The 16,834-nt window shown below is 34.0% G+C and overlaps 2 protein-coding genes across 2 annotated transcripts; one reads left to right on the plus strand and one right to left on the minus strand.

Annotated features, from left to right (window-relative positions):
• Positions 1-819: 819 nt before the first annotated feature.
• LOC148064114 (C-C motif chemokine 20-like) lies at positions 820-4,796 on the plus strand. Its single transcript, XM_087810992.1, has 5 exons — positions 820-957; positions 2,517-2,607; positions 4,187-4,304; positions 4,364-4,475; positions 4,534-4,796. Exons 2-5 carry the CDS (start codon positions 2,544-2,546, stop codon positions 4,561-4,563), a joined length of 324 nt encoding a protein of 107 aa, XP_087667118.1. The 5' UTR covers positions 820-957; positions 2,517-2,543; the 3' UTR covers positions 4,564-4,796.
• A 4,494-nt stretch (positions 4,797-9,290) lies between these two features.
• On the minus strand, positions 9,291-13,765 carry LOC148064115 (serine/threonine-protein kinase NIM1-like). Its single transcript, XM_087811382.1, has 4 exons — positions 13,702-13,765; positions 13,391-13,630; positions 11,667-11,935; positions 9,291-10,037 (listed from the first exon to the last, which is right to left on the minus strand). The coding sequence occupies exons 1-4, from the start codon at positions 13,763-13,765 to the stop codon at positions 9,291-9,293; spliced, it is 1,320 nt and encodes a 439-aa protein (XP_087667508.1).
• Positions 13,766-16,834: the final 3,069 nt, after the last annotated feature.

Below are 16,834 nucleotides of genomic sequence, written 5' to 3' on the forward strand. Positions count from 1 at the left end.
GAGGATCCAGATGGTTATTTGGGAAAAACAAAAAGTAAAAATGCAATCTTGGTTCCTCATCCTTTTATTCCTCAGAGTCAATATCGGACAATCATGACGACAGTCGTCTCTATAATGTCGATATTAAACCAGTCATAGGTGTAGTATAAATAGTTGGGGACCCCTGATCTAGCTAATGGCTACATTATAAAAAAATGTTTTATTGTAATAATAATAGAACAAATTATACATTTTATTTAGGAGTGCATTTTATGACTCTCAAGGACACTTTTTAAGGGAAAAGTGATAATCAATTAAATCAAATAAGACAATAAAATGGTAAAAACCTGTTGCATAAAATCAACAAAAATAGGGAATGACAGTAAACGTTTAATTTGTGAGAATTTAATCTCAATAATGCGACAAGAATTCAACAAAGAGTTTTTATGTAGCCAAGAGCGCAAGAGTGTTTTTGTTAAATGGTCCCCCAATAATGTTTTTCCTTCTTTTGCTCTATATTCTTGCTTTTATTCAGTTTTCTCAAGACTTTTCTCTGCTTTTCTCTCTACACAGCGAGTGACAGATTCTTCAGAATTCTCGAGGATCCAGATGGTAATTTGTGGGAAAAAAATAAGTAAAAATGCAATCCTCGGTTCCTCATCCTTTTATTCCTCAGAAATAAGTAAATATCGGACAATCATGAAGACGGTGATAGAAATGTTGCGACACTCTGGACCTGTCAATCAGAGGATCAAGTGATCAGCACATGTGGAACGCCGTGTCTCAACAAACAAAGAATCCCTGTCAATCACTCGTGCGAAGACAAAAAAGAAAGAGAAAAGAGCGCAGGTGCAAAGGTGAGACGCGTTTACGGTATTATGATACTTGGCCGGAAGCCAAAGCAGCTTTTATAAGATTGTGCCGCGATCACACTTTCAGCTCAGACGAGGCTGCACAGACGTCCACCAACATCCACAGGTGAGTTTTTTTTTTACAAGAACAAGGTTTTTAGAGTCTCAGAGTCAGAGTTTTCAACACAACTCTTTCAGTCACAACTTTTCTTCTTCACGGAGGAATGTTGCACAATTACACAACTTCTGTAACAACTACTTTTACAAGTACTAGAAAACAAAAGTGTGTTATAGAAGAAAATGCATGATTTGTGTCTTAAAACAACCTTAATAACTGACATTAGTGCTGATATCAGAAGATTTTCTCATCAATCAATCATAAAAATGTTTAAATGTTGTGTAGTACTTTGACTATTAATGCATAATATAGAAACTGTATGACAAAGTCAACTCATTTTATATATATAATTCATATAAATATATATATTCTCCTAATGTTCTCTTGTTGAATTATAATAAATTAAATTAAGTTAAATTTTCACAAATTAAACTAATTGTAAACTTTTCTTGTCAATTTTCTTTTTTCAAGTTGATTTTTACTACGCGGTTTTATTTTCTTATTTAAAATAATCGTCTCTCACTTTAAACTTTAAAAAAAAGTATCCTTGAGAATCATAAAATGCTCTCTTAAATAAAATGTATAATTTGTTCTATTATTATTACTAACTAAAACTAACTAAAACCTTTTTTTTATAATGTAGCCATTAGCTAGATCAGGGGTCCCCATTATAATTAGGGACCAATACATAATTAGTATTATTATTATTACTATAAATGTTTTTAGAATGTAGCCATTAGCTTGATCTACATCTACATATTTTTTTTAAATTTATTGTATCATTCATATATATATATATATATATATATATACACACAAATATATGAATAATAACAACAGTTAAAATAAACAAGACTGGCTTTAAATTCAATAACAATTTTAACTAATAACCTAGTAAAGTCGATAATATAATGGAAAGAAGTAGAAGCAAATGTTACGAAAAGAGTCGATTCATGTTTCTTTTCAGTCAAAAATCAAACTCCATTAATGAATCGTGAGATTAACACTAACAAGACGTTTACATGCTGTTAGCATGCGCTAGCTACGTATACATTTTTGTTTAGCTAACGGCACAGGTCGCGCTATAAACTTTACATTGTTTGTTTAACGCTTCTTTTAATTCTACTGAGTATATATTTCAACATGGTTAAGAAAAACGTTAAATAAAGTATAAAATGAGCATTAAAAGTAAAGAAAGAAGTAGCACAGATGCTAATAAACGTTAGCAACACTGCATTAACTTGACATTGTTTGGAACATGTAGTTGGAATAGAAGTTTATTTAATTTTACTTGCGGTACTTTTACTAATTAGACATTAGAAAGTATTATTCCATACGTAGTCGTGTTTTAAACAGATAAATGTTTTATCAGCAGCAGAATCAGGAGAAAGTTCAGCAGGTTAGTTTGGTTTCCAGTTATAGTAGTTATAGTTACAGTAAATCTTCTATCAACAGTTTCACTGAAGACACTTTCTCATTCGGTCGTAAATCCTGCCGCGATCAAAGTCCCGACGAGAGGTCGGGCGAGGTCGTCTCCAAAGATAAGATCCTAACACTTTCATTCGCAGACCGTCAGCGACACCGTCGTCGTCACGATGAGCTTCAAGACCTTGTTTGCGCTTCTGCTGCTCACCTGCGTCTGCGTGGCCTGGGCTCAAGGTGAGACCAGCTTTCACTTCCTGCTTCTCCTGAAGTACAGAAACTCAGGTTCGATGCTGGTTCGGTTCCAAAGATTGTCTGATAACATCTGAACTCTGGACATATTTCATCATCATCTGATGTTTAAAGAGAAAAATCTCTTTATGAATGTTTACATAAACTACAACTACTCTGTATCTTTTTTATCTCTAGACATATTTTATTATATAATTATATATTATTTTATATCTATATACACTTTTGGACCTCGTCCACAAAAGGTTAAAAAGGCTGAAAGTGTTATTATTATTATTATTACTACAAAAGTAATACATTATTTTTCTTTGTCTTTGTAGCTCAAATATTTATCAAGTTACAGACTTTAAAAAATGTCCTCAAACTTTTTTTTATATCTCATTAGCACATTCCACGTCATTTTTTCAGAATCTGTCGCGATCGTCGTGTTCAAAACTAATTAAAACACGGTCTCTGAATTTTTCATTTTAAATATTTTTCGTAGTTTGGAATCTTGGAAAAAGCCCCGGGTTATCTTTCAAGTTTAAGTTTAAGTTTCTCATCATGACCATGTTTTACAATTATTACCTTATAAAGTTGCTGTGAAATCTGGACGAACGAGAGGTTAGGAGAGTCCACTCACTGTATCCTCTCGTCCTCAGTTATAACTACTTTCTTTCATTTTGAAAACAAAAAATGTCCAAACATAAGCTTTTTAGGTTGCTGGAGTCGACTGTATCCTCTCGTCCTCAGTTGTAACTGCTTTCATTTGTTTTGAAACCAAAATATGTCCAAACATTAGCTTTAAAAGCTGCTGGAGTCACTGTATCCTCTCGTCCTCAGTCGTAACTGCTTTCATTCGCTTTGAAACCAAAACATGTCCAAACATCAGCTTTAAAAGCTGCTGGAGTCACTGTATCCTCTCGTCCTCAGTCGTAACTGCTTTCATTCGCTTTGAAACCAAAACATGTCCAAACATCAGCTTTAAAAGCTGCTGGAGTCACTGTATCCTCTCGTCCTCAGTCGTAACTGCTTTCATTCGCTTTGAAACCAAAACATGTCCAAACATCAGCTTTAAAAGCTGCTGGAGTCACTGTATCCTCTCGTCCTCAGTCGTAACTGCTTTCATTCGCTTTGAAACCAAAACATGTCCAAACATCAGCTTTAAAAGCTGCTGGAGTCACTGTATCCTCTCGTCCTCAGTCGTAACTGCTTTCATTCGCTTTGAAACCAAAACATGTCCAAACATCAGCTTTAAAAGCTGCTGGAGTCACTGTATCCTCTCGTCCTCAGTCGTAACTGCTTTCTTTTCTTTTGAACCAAAATACGTGTACGTAATAATGGCTTCACTCCTCCAGCCAGCTGTAATCACACCCCGCTTTGTTTATACAATGAGTCCCTTTGAGGTGAAGTCTTCCGGGATTGACGACGCGCGGTGACAAACCTCCATGCTTGACCAATCGCAGCAGAGTGGGTGTGGTTATGGTCAACAAGATTTCATCTCTTCCAGTGGGCAGAGCTTAAGATAATTTATGTCGATATTTCAACGTTAAGAGAGTTTTTTTCGTCTGTGATTCTCGTTCAGTTTCCTACGACGACTGCTGCCTGTCGTTCGCCAGAGGCTTCAACCGACGCATCCAGAGACACAGCAAGTCCTTCCGGGTCCAGGAGCGCGACGGAGGCTGTAACGTCAGAGCCGTCATGTACGTCCGATCCTGGGTCAGTGTTTCCTCGCCGGCGCTAACGCTCTCGCCGTCCACAGCTTCAGGCTCAGCAAAGGGAAGGAGTTCTGCAGCGACCCAGATGCACCCTGGGTAAAAAGGCTGATAGAGAAGATCGAGGACAGAAGATGGAACAAGAACTTCTACGCGAAGGTGACGATTGAATCCGAACCTCGTTGGCAAAGACGTTGAAGATGTTTTTATTTCACAGTCGTTCCAGGAGAAGAGCTTCAGGCCCTGAGTCGTCATGACGACACCTTCGTGGACGCCGCTTTCACTTTAACTTTTACTGCAGATCAAAGTGTTTAATCACCTTCTTTTTTTATTGCTTTACAATGTATACACAGTGAACTACGTCGATCATATCTCGATGTTTCATATCCTCGTTGAATGTGACGAAAAGATGATTTTCTAAATGTGTTTGCGCTGAAATGAGCCGTTGATTTTTTATTAAAGACATTTTTAATAAACCTGTTTTATTTCCTGTCTTATATATCCTGGAAAACATTGTTTCGCTCTTGATGATTATTCAAAGAATTTCTAACATAGATCGAAGTTTGAAGAAAAAATTACACTAAATACACTAAGTTTATTCTTTAGTTTTGAACCAAAATATGTCCAAACATCAGCTTTTAAAGCCGCTTGAATCACTGTATCCTCTCGTCCTCAGTTGTAACTTCTTTCATTTGTTTTGAAACCAAAATATGTCCAAACATCAGCTTTTAAAGCTGCTTGATTCACTGTATCCTCTCGTCCTCAGTCGTAACTACTTTCATTTGTTTTCAAAAAAATATGTCCAAACATCAGCTTTTAAAGCGGCTTGAATCACTGTATCCTCTCGTCCTCAGTCGTAACTTCTTTCATTTGTTTTCAAACCAAAATATGTCCAAACATCAGCTTTTAAAGCTGCTTGATTCACTGTATCCTCTCGTCCTCAGTCTTAACTGCTTTCTTTTGTTTTGAACCAAAATATGTGTACATAATAATGGCTTCACTCTTCCAGCCAGCTGTAATCACACCCCGCTTTGTTTATACAATAAGTCCCTTGGAGATAGAGACTTAAACAACAAAAAAATTAAGCTAAATACACTAAATGTTAGCAGTAAAAATGTTGAACTCAAGGTCATCATTACAGTTTTTCTCAGTCGCTTTGGTGCTTTTCTCACATCAAAACTATTAGTGCAAACTGCAAAACCTAGTGGAGAAGCTGCAAAAGTACACTCACTCAAAATAGATCTAGTCTGTTCCTCAAAAGCAAGTCTTGACACCATCGTTTATGAACAAGAGTCATTTGTCATGTTTTTATTTTGACACTTTATTCTCTCAGTGTTTTCCAAGATGAAAAAAAAGGTCAGAACTCAGTGACGCTTCCTTGAAATGCTCAAGAAAAGCACTATACACTACTTTTGAAAACTACAGTAAAGTTACACATTGCTGTAGTTAGAGGAGTAAATGAGTACAAGACACTGAATACTTATGTTTCACATGTTTACTGTATATGTTCTTTGCAATTCTACAGCGAAAGAAAATACAGTTCAGTCACTTATTTAGAACAAATATAAAATAAATGTTATGTTTATTTCACTCCTGGTGAGTGAAAGTCCACCTCAGAGCAATTGTTCAATTTAGGAGACATTTCCAGGAAAAGATGATAAAAAAAAAGTATAAAATTTTGCTTGACGGAATTTTATAACGAGTTCAACAATTTTGTATGTAATGACTGAAGCAATGAAACGAAGACTATACGTTTTATTGGGAACGACATCATCATAAGTATAGTTTATTTTGACTGACGTGACACGAGCAAATTAAAATGTTATAAAACAGCAGAGAATTGTATGAAAGCGACTGATAAACGTCAGAAATAATAGTTTTCGTTCTGGTCTGAGAAAAAGCACCAAAGCAACCTAAATACCACTGCTGGGGTGAAGTAAAGATACAAGTTTAAATAATATACAGTAATTAAAAGGCAAAAATACTACACAAAAAGGGACGGACGGACGGACGGACGGACGGACGGACGGACGGACGGACGGACGGACGGACGGACGGACGGACGGACGGACGGACGGACGGACGGACGGACGGACGGACGGACGGACAGACAGACAGACAGACAGACAGACAGATAGATAGATAGATAGATAGATAGATAGATAGATAGATAGATAGATAGATAGATAGATAGATAGATAGATAGATAGATAGATAGATAGATAGATAGATAGATAGATAGATAGATAGATAGATAGATAGATAGATAGATAGATAGATAGATAGATAGATAGATAGATAGATAGATAGATAGATAGATAGATAGATAGATAGATAGATAGATAGATAGATAGATAGATAGATAGATAGATAGATAGATAGATAATCAAATAAATATAAAAGTCATTGAGTGATAAATGTAATGAATTATTCATGATGAAAGGATGATGTGACAGGAAGATGAACGACTTATGTCAGCAGCTCCTTGATAACATCTGATGTTGTCACGGTAACCAACCGTCTACAAAACAAAGGTAGAAAATGCTTCAGTGAAACTTTCTAAAGGATCGTTTTCAAACTATTTGTTGACAAAGACATTTTTGGCCTCGACACGAACAGATTTATGACACGAAGATGAACCAGCTGAACTTTTTACATCGAATAGACAAGCGTCAAGAATCTGAGCAAACGTATCACGATATCGAAATACTGTAGAAACAAGGATATATGTGTAGTATTGTCCAGTACTTGACTCTGGTGTTGCAGAATTTACAGACCACATGACTCTCGTCCTCAGTCGTAACTGCTTTCATTTGTTTTCAAACCAAAATATGTCCAAACATCCGCTTTAAAAGCTGCTGGAGTCACTGTATCCTCTCGTCCTCAGTCGTAACTGCTTTCATTTGTTTTCAAACCAAAATATGTCCAAACATCAGCTTTAAAAGCTGCTGGACTCACTGTATCCTCTCGTCCTCAGTCGTAACTGCTTTCATTTGTTTTCAAACCGAAATATGTCCAAACATCATCTTTAAAAGCTGCTGGACTCACTGTATCCCCTCGTCCTCAGTCGTAACTGATTTCATTTGTTTTCAAACCAAAATATGTCCAAACATCATCTTTAAAAGCTGCTGGAATCACTGTATCCTCTCGTCCTCAGTCGTAACTGCTTTCATTTGTTTTCAAACCGAAATATGTCCAAACATCAGCTTTAAAAGCTGCTGGAGTCACTGTATCCTCTCGTCCTCAGTCGTAACTGCTTTCATTTGTTTTCAAACCAAAATATGTCCAAACATCAGCTTTAAAAGCTGCTGGACTCACTGTATCCTCTCGTCCTCAGTCGTAACTGCTTTCATTTGTTTTCAAACCAAAATATGTCCAAACATCAGCTTTATAAGCTGCTGGACTCACTGTATCCTCTCGTCCTCAGTCGTAAATACTTTCATTTGTTTTCAAACCAAAATATGTCCAAACATCAGCATTATAAGCTGCTGGACTCACTGTATCCTCTCGTCCTCAGTCGTAAATACTTTCATTTGTTTTCAAACCAAAATATGTCCAAACATCAGCTTTAAAAGCTGCTGGACTCACTGTATCCTCTCGTCCTCAGTCGTAACTGCTTTCATTTGTTTTCAAACCAAAATATGTCCAAACATCAGCTTTAAAAGCTGCTGGACTCACTGTATCCTCTCGTCCTCAGTCGTAACTGCTTTCATTTGTTTTCAAACCAAAATATGTCCAAACATCAGCTTTATAAGCTGCTGGACTCACTGTATCCTCTCGTCCTCAGTCGTAAATACTTTCATTTGTTTTCAAACCAAAATATGTCCAAACATTAGCTTTATAAGCTGCTGGACTCACTGTATCCTCTCGTCCTCAGTCGTAACTACTTTCATTTGTTTTCAAACCAAAATATGTCCAAACATCAGCTTTATAAGCTGCTGGACTCACTGTATCCTCTCGTCCTCAGATCTTATTGAACTTCATTGATCCTTTGGGGAAATTCATGGCATATTTTCATGTTTATTGTAAATTAGAAATATCTATATTTTTATTTACACTAATATATATAAATCCACAAGAGAACTATGATAAAAATATGATATGATGTAATTTAAAAAAAATCAACACCAAATAAAGATCAAAGAAAATATCAATACACACTAAAATGTGATCACGATACGGTATTGATATTTTATTTATTATTTTGGGGCTTTCAAATCATATTTATATTTTATGGTTGGTATTTCAATAAAGTTTGTATCTAGTAAAATTATGTGATTTCAGATTTTCATCCAAACATTCAGATCTCAACGGTGTTTAGTCATTTTTGTGTATCAGATAAACCTCCGGCCACTAGATGGCAGCAGTCATTACATCCTCCGCAACTAAAGTAACAATGAATTCCCACAAGATCCCGACAGAGGACGAGAGGATACAGCCGAATACATTGCGATATATTCAACAGCACTGCAACCCTTGTGTTGTCTCTGGGTCAAAGGTCAACGACCTCCACCACTGCATATATATTTATGGAAGGTCGTTGAACTTTGACCCAGAGACAACATCCTTTTTTTTTCATTTACATCGTTTATTTATTATTGTATCAATTAAACGTCCGGCCTCTAGATGGCAACAGTCATTACATCCTCCACAGCTGCAATGAAATCACTCCCGGCAATGGCTGGGGACGAGAGGATACAGTCGACTCCAAAAGGCAGTTACAACTTCGTCAAGAGTCGTGTGGTCTGTAAATTCTACAACACCAGAGTCAAATACTGCACAATACTACACATGTATACTTGTTACTACACTATCACAATATATCGTATCGTTGACACTGTCTCGTGATACATATCAACTTCCTGTCAATGCTCTCCTCTGATTGGTCGTCCCCTGCATGTGATTCACTCGTTAATAAACAAAACTGACGACAACAAGGACTGAACTTTTTTTTTACTTCCAAACAACAAGATCCTACATCAAGATACAAACCACCGAGTCGTGGTTCTTCAAGTGACCGTCCGACCGGGCCCTCCATCCGTTCTGGGTCACGGCGACCCGGCCGCAGCCGACGGCCTCCACCGAGTTCTTCTTCTGGACCCGGTGCAGGAGGATCCTGTAGGTCCCTGTGATCGGGCTCCTCAGATCCAGGGCGTTGTTGTCGAGAAGATGCTCCTTGCTGAAGCCCAGATCCTCCATCGCCGCCTTCACCTGCAGCTCCTCCGGGCTCAGGTCCACGGACGGCGCCGCCAGGAGGGAGGGAGTGGAACTGCAGGGCGGGTAGGCCCCCGGGTACTCGACCCCCCTCAGCCACTCGCCCGACACGATCTGCTGGATGGAGAGCCGGTCCACCGGGACCTGCCGGAGCAGACCCTTGATGACCTCCCGACACGGGTCGGGGACGAACCCCGGGACCGTGAAGGACCCCTGCAGGATGCAGCAGCGCAGCCGGCCCGTGTTGGCGGCCCTGAAGGGCATGCCGGCCGTGGTCATGAAGTAGAGCAGCACGCCCAGCGCCCACATGTCGGCGTGCTGACCCACGTAGCCCTTGAGCCGGAAGAGCTCGGGCGCGGCGTACGGCGGCGAACCGCAGGACGTGTGCAGCAGGTCTGAGGTCCGGCAGCAGGTGCTGAAGCCGAAGTCGCCCACTTTGACGCAGAAGCTGCTCGAGTAGAAGATGTTCTCGGCCTTCATGTCTCTGTGGACGATGTTGAGCTCGTGCTGGAGGGAAAACAAGCATTTATATTTAAAATAAACGTTATTTTACGATTATTTACATCCATTATGTCATACGTGTCTGTTTTAAACTGTGTTTTTCACAAGTATATCCTTTTTTTTAAAAATATATAAAAGATATATTTCTATAATATGTTCTTTTTATATCGAACCATCAAAGTATTTGATTTTCTGTGACTCACAAAACTTTCATTTAAAATCCTTTAGTGACAGTTTTTCTTCTTTAAAATACACGTTGTTTGGATTTTAAAGGTATTATTTTTTTTGTCCATGTATTTTATTTATTGTTTTGTGTATATAACGTTAATAATACAAATGTGACATTTTTATCAAATGTTTTATCTTGATTAATATTTAGCAGTACACAAGGTTTCTTATTATAAATGTGACATATTTATTAGATAAAATAATAATTATATTTTCTAAACATGTTAATATTTTAATAACAAAAAGATACATGTGTGTATAATTATATAAAGAGTTTATTTTTGACTGAACTTCTTTTATTCTTCAGATTATAAAACATTTATTTAAAATCTTCTTTCATTAAAATATATTTTAATTTGATTTGTGATCTCACTTAAGATATTCTCTTGAAAGTGTTATTTATTACACATTTATATGTAAATGTATACAAAGTTGTTAATATGAATGTGACATAATTATAAAAGAAAATAACAATTATTATTTTATTATAATAAAAAAAAAAAAAAATTTAAACATAAAGATGATTTTTCTGACTGATTTCTTTTTTGTTTATTTATTTATTCTTTAAAATATGTTTTTACTTTGATATGTGATCTTACTTTATTATATTATATTATATAGATGTGACAAATTATAAAACAAAATGATTATTAATATTATTTTAACAATATGTTATTATTTAATAACATAATACATGTTTTTTAGAAAATATAGATATTTTTTCTGACTGATTTCATTTTTTTATTCTTTAGATTATGAAGCATTGAAAGACTTTAATTTAAAATCTTCTGGTTATTATTTTTTCTTCATAACATTTAAATTTAAATACTTTTTCTTTTTTAAGTGGTATTTTTTGGCACATTTATTGATTTATATTTAGCTGTTTAAGTTATTTAATATAAACGTGACATAATTAAAGGGTAAAATTATAATATTTATATAATGTATATATTATATATATTATATATTTTTTAAACATGTAATTATTTAATAACAAAAAGATACATGTGTATGATTATATAGAACAAATATTATAAATATCTATATATTTTTATAATTTTAAAGCATTTGTTATTTTCACTTATTTATATTCAAACCTTCTGGTAATTCTCAGTTTTTAATATATATTTTGATATTTCACCTTAGACAGTTTTTTTGCCCATTTTTGTATTAATTGATTTATATTGACAATCTTGTATCTGTGTATATATTAATATAATACATTTATAACATATTTTCCACAATTACATCCGTATTTCTAATAACAATGATTACAATGAAATAGTAAAGGTTTTATTTTATTTCTGTGGGACTGAATTATTTTCCTCAATCAGCCACATTATAAAGAATGACTTTAGATATAAGTTAAGTGTAAATACATGAGTTTATCTCAGTTCTTCTTCTCACCATGTGTCTCACAGCAGAGATGACTTGAGAGAAAACCAGTTTGCTCTCCAGGTCTGAGAGTCGCCCCCTGGTGGTGACGCGCGAGAACAGGTCCCCCCCGCTGGCGTACTCCATGACCAGGTAGATCCTCCTGAAGGTCTCCAGCACCTCGTACAGACGCACGATGTTGGGGTGACTCAGCTTCTCCATGCACGACACCTCCGAGTTGAAGAAGGTCTGAGAACGCTTGTCCAGACGGACCTGGTCCAGGATCTTGACGGCGACTCTCTCTGTGAGATCAGAACCACCTCTTAGTATCGGCTTCACATCACAGGATTTCTACTCTGGATTATAAATAATCTGAAGTTTAAATCATTTAAAATTCTACATTTCTTTCTTCAAACCTTTCATTTTCTAGATTAATTATTTATATTATTTATTATATATGTCATGTTCATAGCTGTAATCTTTAAGGACTTTAACATGCATTTAATATGAATTAAATTATAATTAAAGTATCATTAAATTATCATTAAATCCAACTATGTGTATTTTAAACTCTCAATGAGTAATTCAGTAGAATACAACTTGACTTCACTATTAGTCTATTTAGTATTTTAGTATTTATACTGATTAAATATATAGGATTAATATCCATTAATGAGATTTCAATTCATGTATTTTTATTCAACACATAAAAGTGGATTTAAGTTATTTTTTTATTTAAAAATAAATAAACGGTATTTAATAAATTAAAGGTGTTAAAAGAAAGTTAATTAATAATTACAATTAATATAGATATTGAATAATAATTAAATATCATAATAAATATATGTAAGAGCAGATAATATAATAATAATATAGAAAGAAAACAAACCTAAATGTTTTTAAATACATTTATTAAATTATGCAAAAATAAAATATTTTTTATTGTTTCATTTTGATGTAAAAATAAATACATTTAAAATCCGAAAAGATCCTAATAATATGATTAAAAAAATGAACTTTTTAAATTATGTAAAAATGTGTTATCGTATTTTTGGATGTCGTTCTAATAATAAAGAGAGAAAACAAACTTAATTATTTTAAAATAAACTTTTAATATGCTGCTCAAGAAATGTAAAATATTTGTGTATTCTTTAAATATCATAATAAATACATTTAATAGCAGGTAATATAATAATAATATAGAAATAAAATTATGCTACATTTTTTATTTATTATTGTATTTTCTGGATGTCATGATGCAAAATAAATGGTGAATCATTTTAATATAATAAGTTAATAAATATTATATAAATATTGATGTCATATTAAATACATATAACATCAGAAAAGATCCTAATAATACAGAAAGAAAAAAAAACAACGTAATGATTAAAAAAATAAACTTTTTAAATGATGCAAAGAAAATTGTTTATTATTATTATTATAATTTTGATGCCTTAATAATCAGAAAATATTAACTTTTTAAATTATGCAAAAATGTATTATTGTAGTTTTGCATGTCATAACAATGAATATAAGAAAAGATAATATAATTATATACAAAGAAAACAAATATCATGATTTAAACAAAAAAAACATTTACATTTTTGTTAAAAAAAACTACATTTAATTATACGATTTTGAGCAAATCTGTAGCTTCTTAGCTCAACTTCTCCAGTTTTTATATTAATTGATAAAGACTTTATTGTGTTATTATTTTGTAATACACATGTCATTCCACGGACGCCTGATCTCACCCCTGGTCAGGTCGTGCTTCCCCAGGCGGACCCGGGAGAAGTTCCCGGAGCCGATCTCTCCTCTGAGCTCGTAGAGTCCGACCCGGCGTCCGAACGCAAGGTCGTCCATCGCCTTCTCCGAGTGCGTGAGGTCGTAGGTCGCCTTCTCCAGCGGCGTCAACCTCCCCATCTCCTCCAGAGCCTCCGTGGAACCCTCATGAGGGGGGACCATCTGGTCCGGACGCGACCTCAGATGAGCCCCTGAAGGTCGAAGAAGAAGAAGAACCATCAGTAAAAGAATGATGGACGAACATCTCGAGTGGAACGCTCACATGTTCTCCCTCTGACGTTCCTCCTGGTCCGGTCTTTGTTGAGCATGTTGTTGTTTGAAGACATCATCAAAGGGCTGGAGGTGTCGTCGTCTGCCGGACTATAATCCAGAAGTGCTGCATGTGTTCGTGTAATCCCAGCAGCTCCTCCCCCGGACTTCACCAGCTTTTAACCCGGAGACCTACATGCTGCCACTGACGCAGGTGTCGAAGGGACGGGATTATTATTATTTTACGACACCTGCACGTGGTGGAGCGGCAGATTATAATCCCTGCTCCAGATAAAACACCAGGATTACAGCTGTCATAAGGAGAATCAGCTGCTCTTAACGTCACGTGACTCTGAGGATCTATTTTATAAAATGATTAAACGTGTTTTAATCTACATGGTTATCGATAATCTATAGTTACCGAAGCACATGAACATCTACAGGACATTCTTTCAGATTATTATTTATTATGAAAATATTAACTCACTGATATGACTGTTGATATTATTTAAAACAAGAGGAATACATCTTTTTTTTTTATTGTTAATTAAATAAAATTTGAATATGAATTTCACGTTTTATTCTAATAAAAAAGTGTAAGAATACTTTTTATTTACTGTAGTTCAATGAATCCGCTTTAGTTAACAATAAATAATAAGTAAAGTTAAGTTTAGTAAAGATTTTTTATTGATTTTTATCTTGTTTTAGAATAAAAGTGAATAAAATGTTAATGCGAATTGTAATTCTTTACGTTTTATTCTAATAAAATTCATAAAAAATAGATTTATTTATGGGACTTCAATGAATCTGTTAGTTAACAATAAATAATCAAGTATAGTAGAGTTTAGCAGAGGGTTTTTTTTTTTTAAATCTTAATCTTGTTTTAATTATAAAAGTGAATAAATTATTTAAATTAATTTAATTTCTTACCTTGTATTCTAATAAAATGTTTAAGAAAATACATTTATTTATGGGACTTCAATGAATCTGTTTTAGTAACAATAAATAATCAATTAAAGTTGTGATTAGTAAAGGTTTTTTTTATTGATGTTAATCTTTTTTTTTAAATAAAAGTGAATAAAATGTTAATATGAATTTAGATTTATTAAGTTTTATTCTGATAAAATGTGTAAAAATACGATTGATTTATGGGATTTCGATTAATCTGTTTTATTTAACAATAAATAATCCAGGATTGTTGAGTTTTTTTGTAATGTAATGTTGTTAAAATTATTAAATAGAACCAAATACATACAATGAGGAACTATAAATGTTTTTAAAGAAAGTAAAAAGGGAAAACAGTTTTTAAAAGTATTCGAAATGTTACACATAAAAACCAACATTATAAATAAATATACAATTATAAAACACCAGAGTACATTAAAAACACTTTTTTAATATTATTATTTAGTTTATTTGAATTATATTAATATGACTATGATTAATTTCACTTCTGATATATTCTTAGCCATTTTTACTTCCCTCACTAGAGAAATAAATTCTTGAAAAAATATGATTATTTTTTAAAACTATTAATGAAAAGGATAATTTTCTAATGTAACATATCTTTTTACGTGTCAAAGAGAGGCCACTAGTGGCCTGTTGTCGTTACTGCAATTTCCAGTTGAGTTTGCGCCTTTAATTTAGTTCTTGCATTTTTGTTGTAAAACATTTTTACATGAATAATGATTTGTTAATTTAAAAATATTAAATATAAATCAATTTATCCTGTCTTGTTTGAGGCAGAAACCTTGGGAGAACCAGAGTAAAATTAGAGATAAATAAACACAAAATAAATGTAAAAAGTTAATATTTTGTTATTGATTATAATTTAATTTATTGACACAGTTTACACAGTTAAAGTGTAATGAAAAGATAAAACAAGTCTCATATTTAAAGTGTCCTTATAACTGATCTCAACTGTCGTTCAGTGATGACAACAGTTGTGTAAAGGTGTCAGTGGTTCTGACCCGGCAGCCTGACCCAGACAACATCAACATTAAGACGAGGCCAGACGGTCTGGTCACTGCAGCCCAGATACTGTGGCACCACCAGCGCCGTCACATCAGATTATAATCCATAATCTCCTGCTGATGTTCACACGTGCACACACTTTATGAATAGGTAAGTACCTGATCATTGAAGACACAAATACGTTTGTGTTCCATAAGATTCGCTTTTTATCTGATAAAATAGCAGTAAAAATGGTTGGTAACAACAGTAATAGTAGTCGTAATAGTATTTAAAGTAGTAGTTATATTTATAAAAGTACCAATACTAGTAATAGTTAGTTAAGTAATAACAAAGGTAGTAGTAGTAGCAGTAGCAGTATTAATTGTAGTAATAGCAGAAGTAGCAATTGTAATATTAGTAGTAGTATTATTTGTACTAATAGCAAAGTAATAGTAGTAATAGTAGTATTATTGTAGTAGTAGTATTAATTATGGTTATAGTAGTATTAACTATAGTAATAGTAGCAGTAGTATTAACTATTGTAACAGTACTAGTAGCAGTAGTAATAGTAGTATCAGTATTAACTATGGTAATAGTAGTAGTAGCAGTAGCAATAGTAGTAGAAGTATTGTTTTAGTTACAGCAAAGTAGCTGTAGTAATAGTAATAGTAGTATTAACTATAGTAATAGTAGTATTAATTGTAGCAATAGTAGTAGTAGCAGTAGTATTATTCTTAAACCATATTTTCATTTTCTATGGTATTTATAACATCATTATAGGTAGTTTCACAGCTATTCAGGTTTAAATAATGATAATATAATATTTATAACATGTGTTTTATACTCTCCCTGAATTAAAGATCCTTGTGAAGCTGAACTTTGACCTGGTACACTTTCCGAGAATAACTATTATTTGACCCCTGAAGCCTGGAGCGAAAGAAATGTTCAATTATAATGACTTTCAAAGCATCTCAACTATTTCTGACTTGATTCAATCAAAGTTGTCGAGTATTAAGAGTGTTTTCTCCGCTGGGATTACATGGAGACGACAATAGAAACTCGTCGACTTAATTAACGATGATCCGGCAGAAATGAAGGGATCAACGTGGACTAACATGAAGAACATTTATCCTTGACTAAAGTAAATAAGGATGTTTGTAAGGTAAAAGAAAATGATTAAAAAATAAGTTTTA

The sequence above is a fragment of the Callionymus lyra genome, chromosome 16 (assembly GCF_982586985.1).
Source record: "Callionymus lyra chromosome 16, fCalLyr1.hap1.1, whole genome shotgun sequence".
In the NCBI taxonomy this organism is placed as follows: Eukaryota; Metazoa; Chordata; class Actinopteri; order Syngnathiformes; family Callionymidae; genus Callionymus; species Callionymus lyra.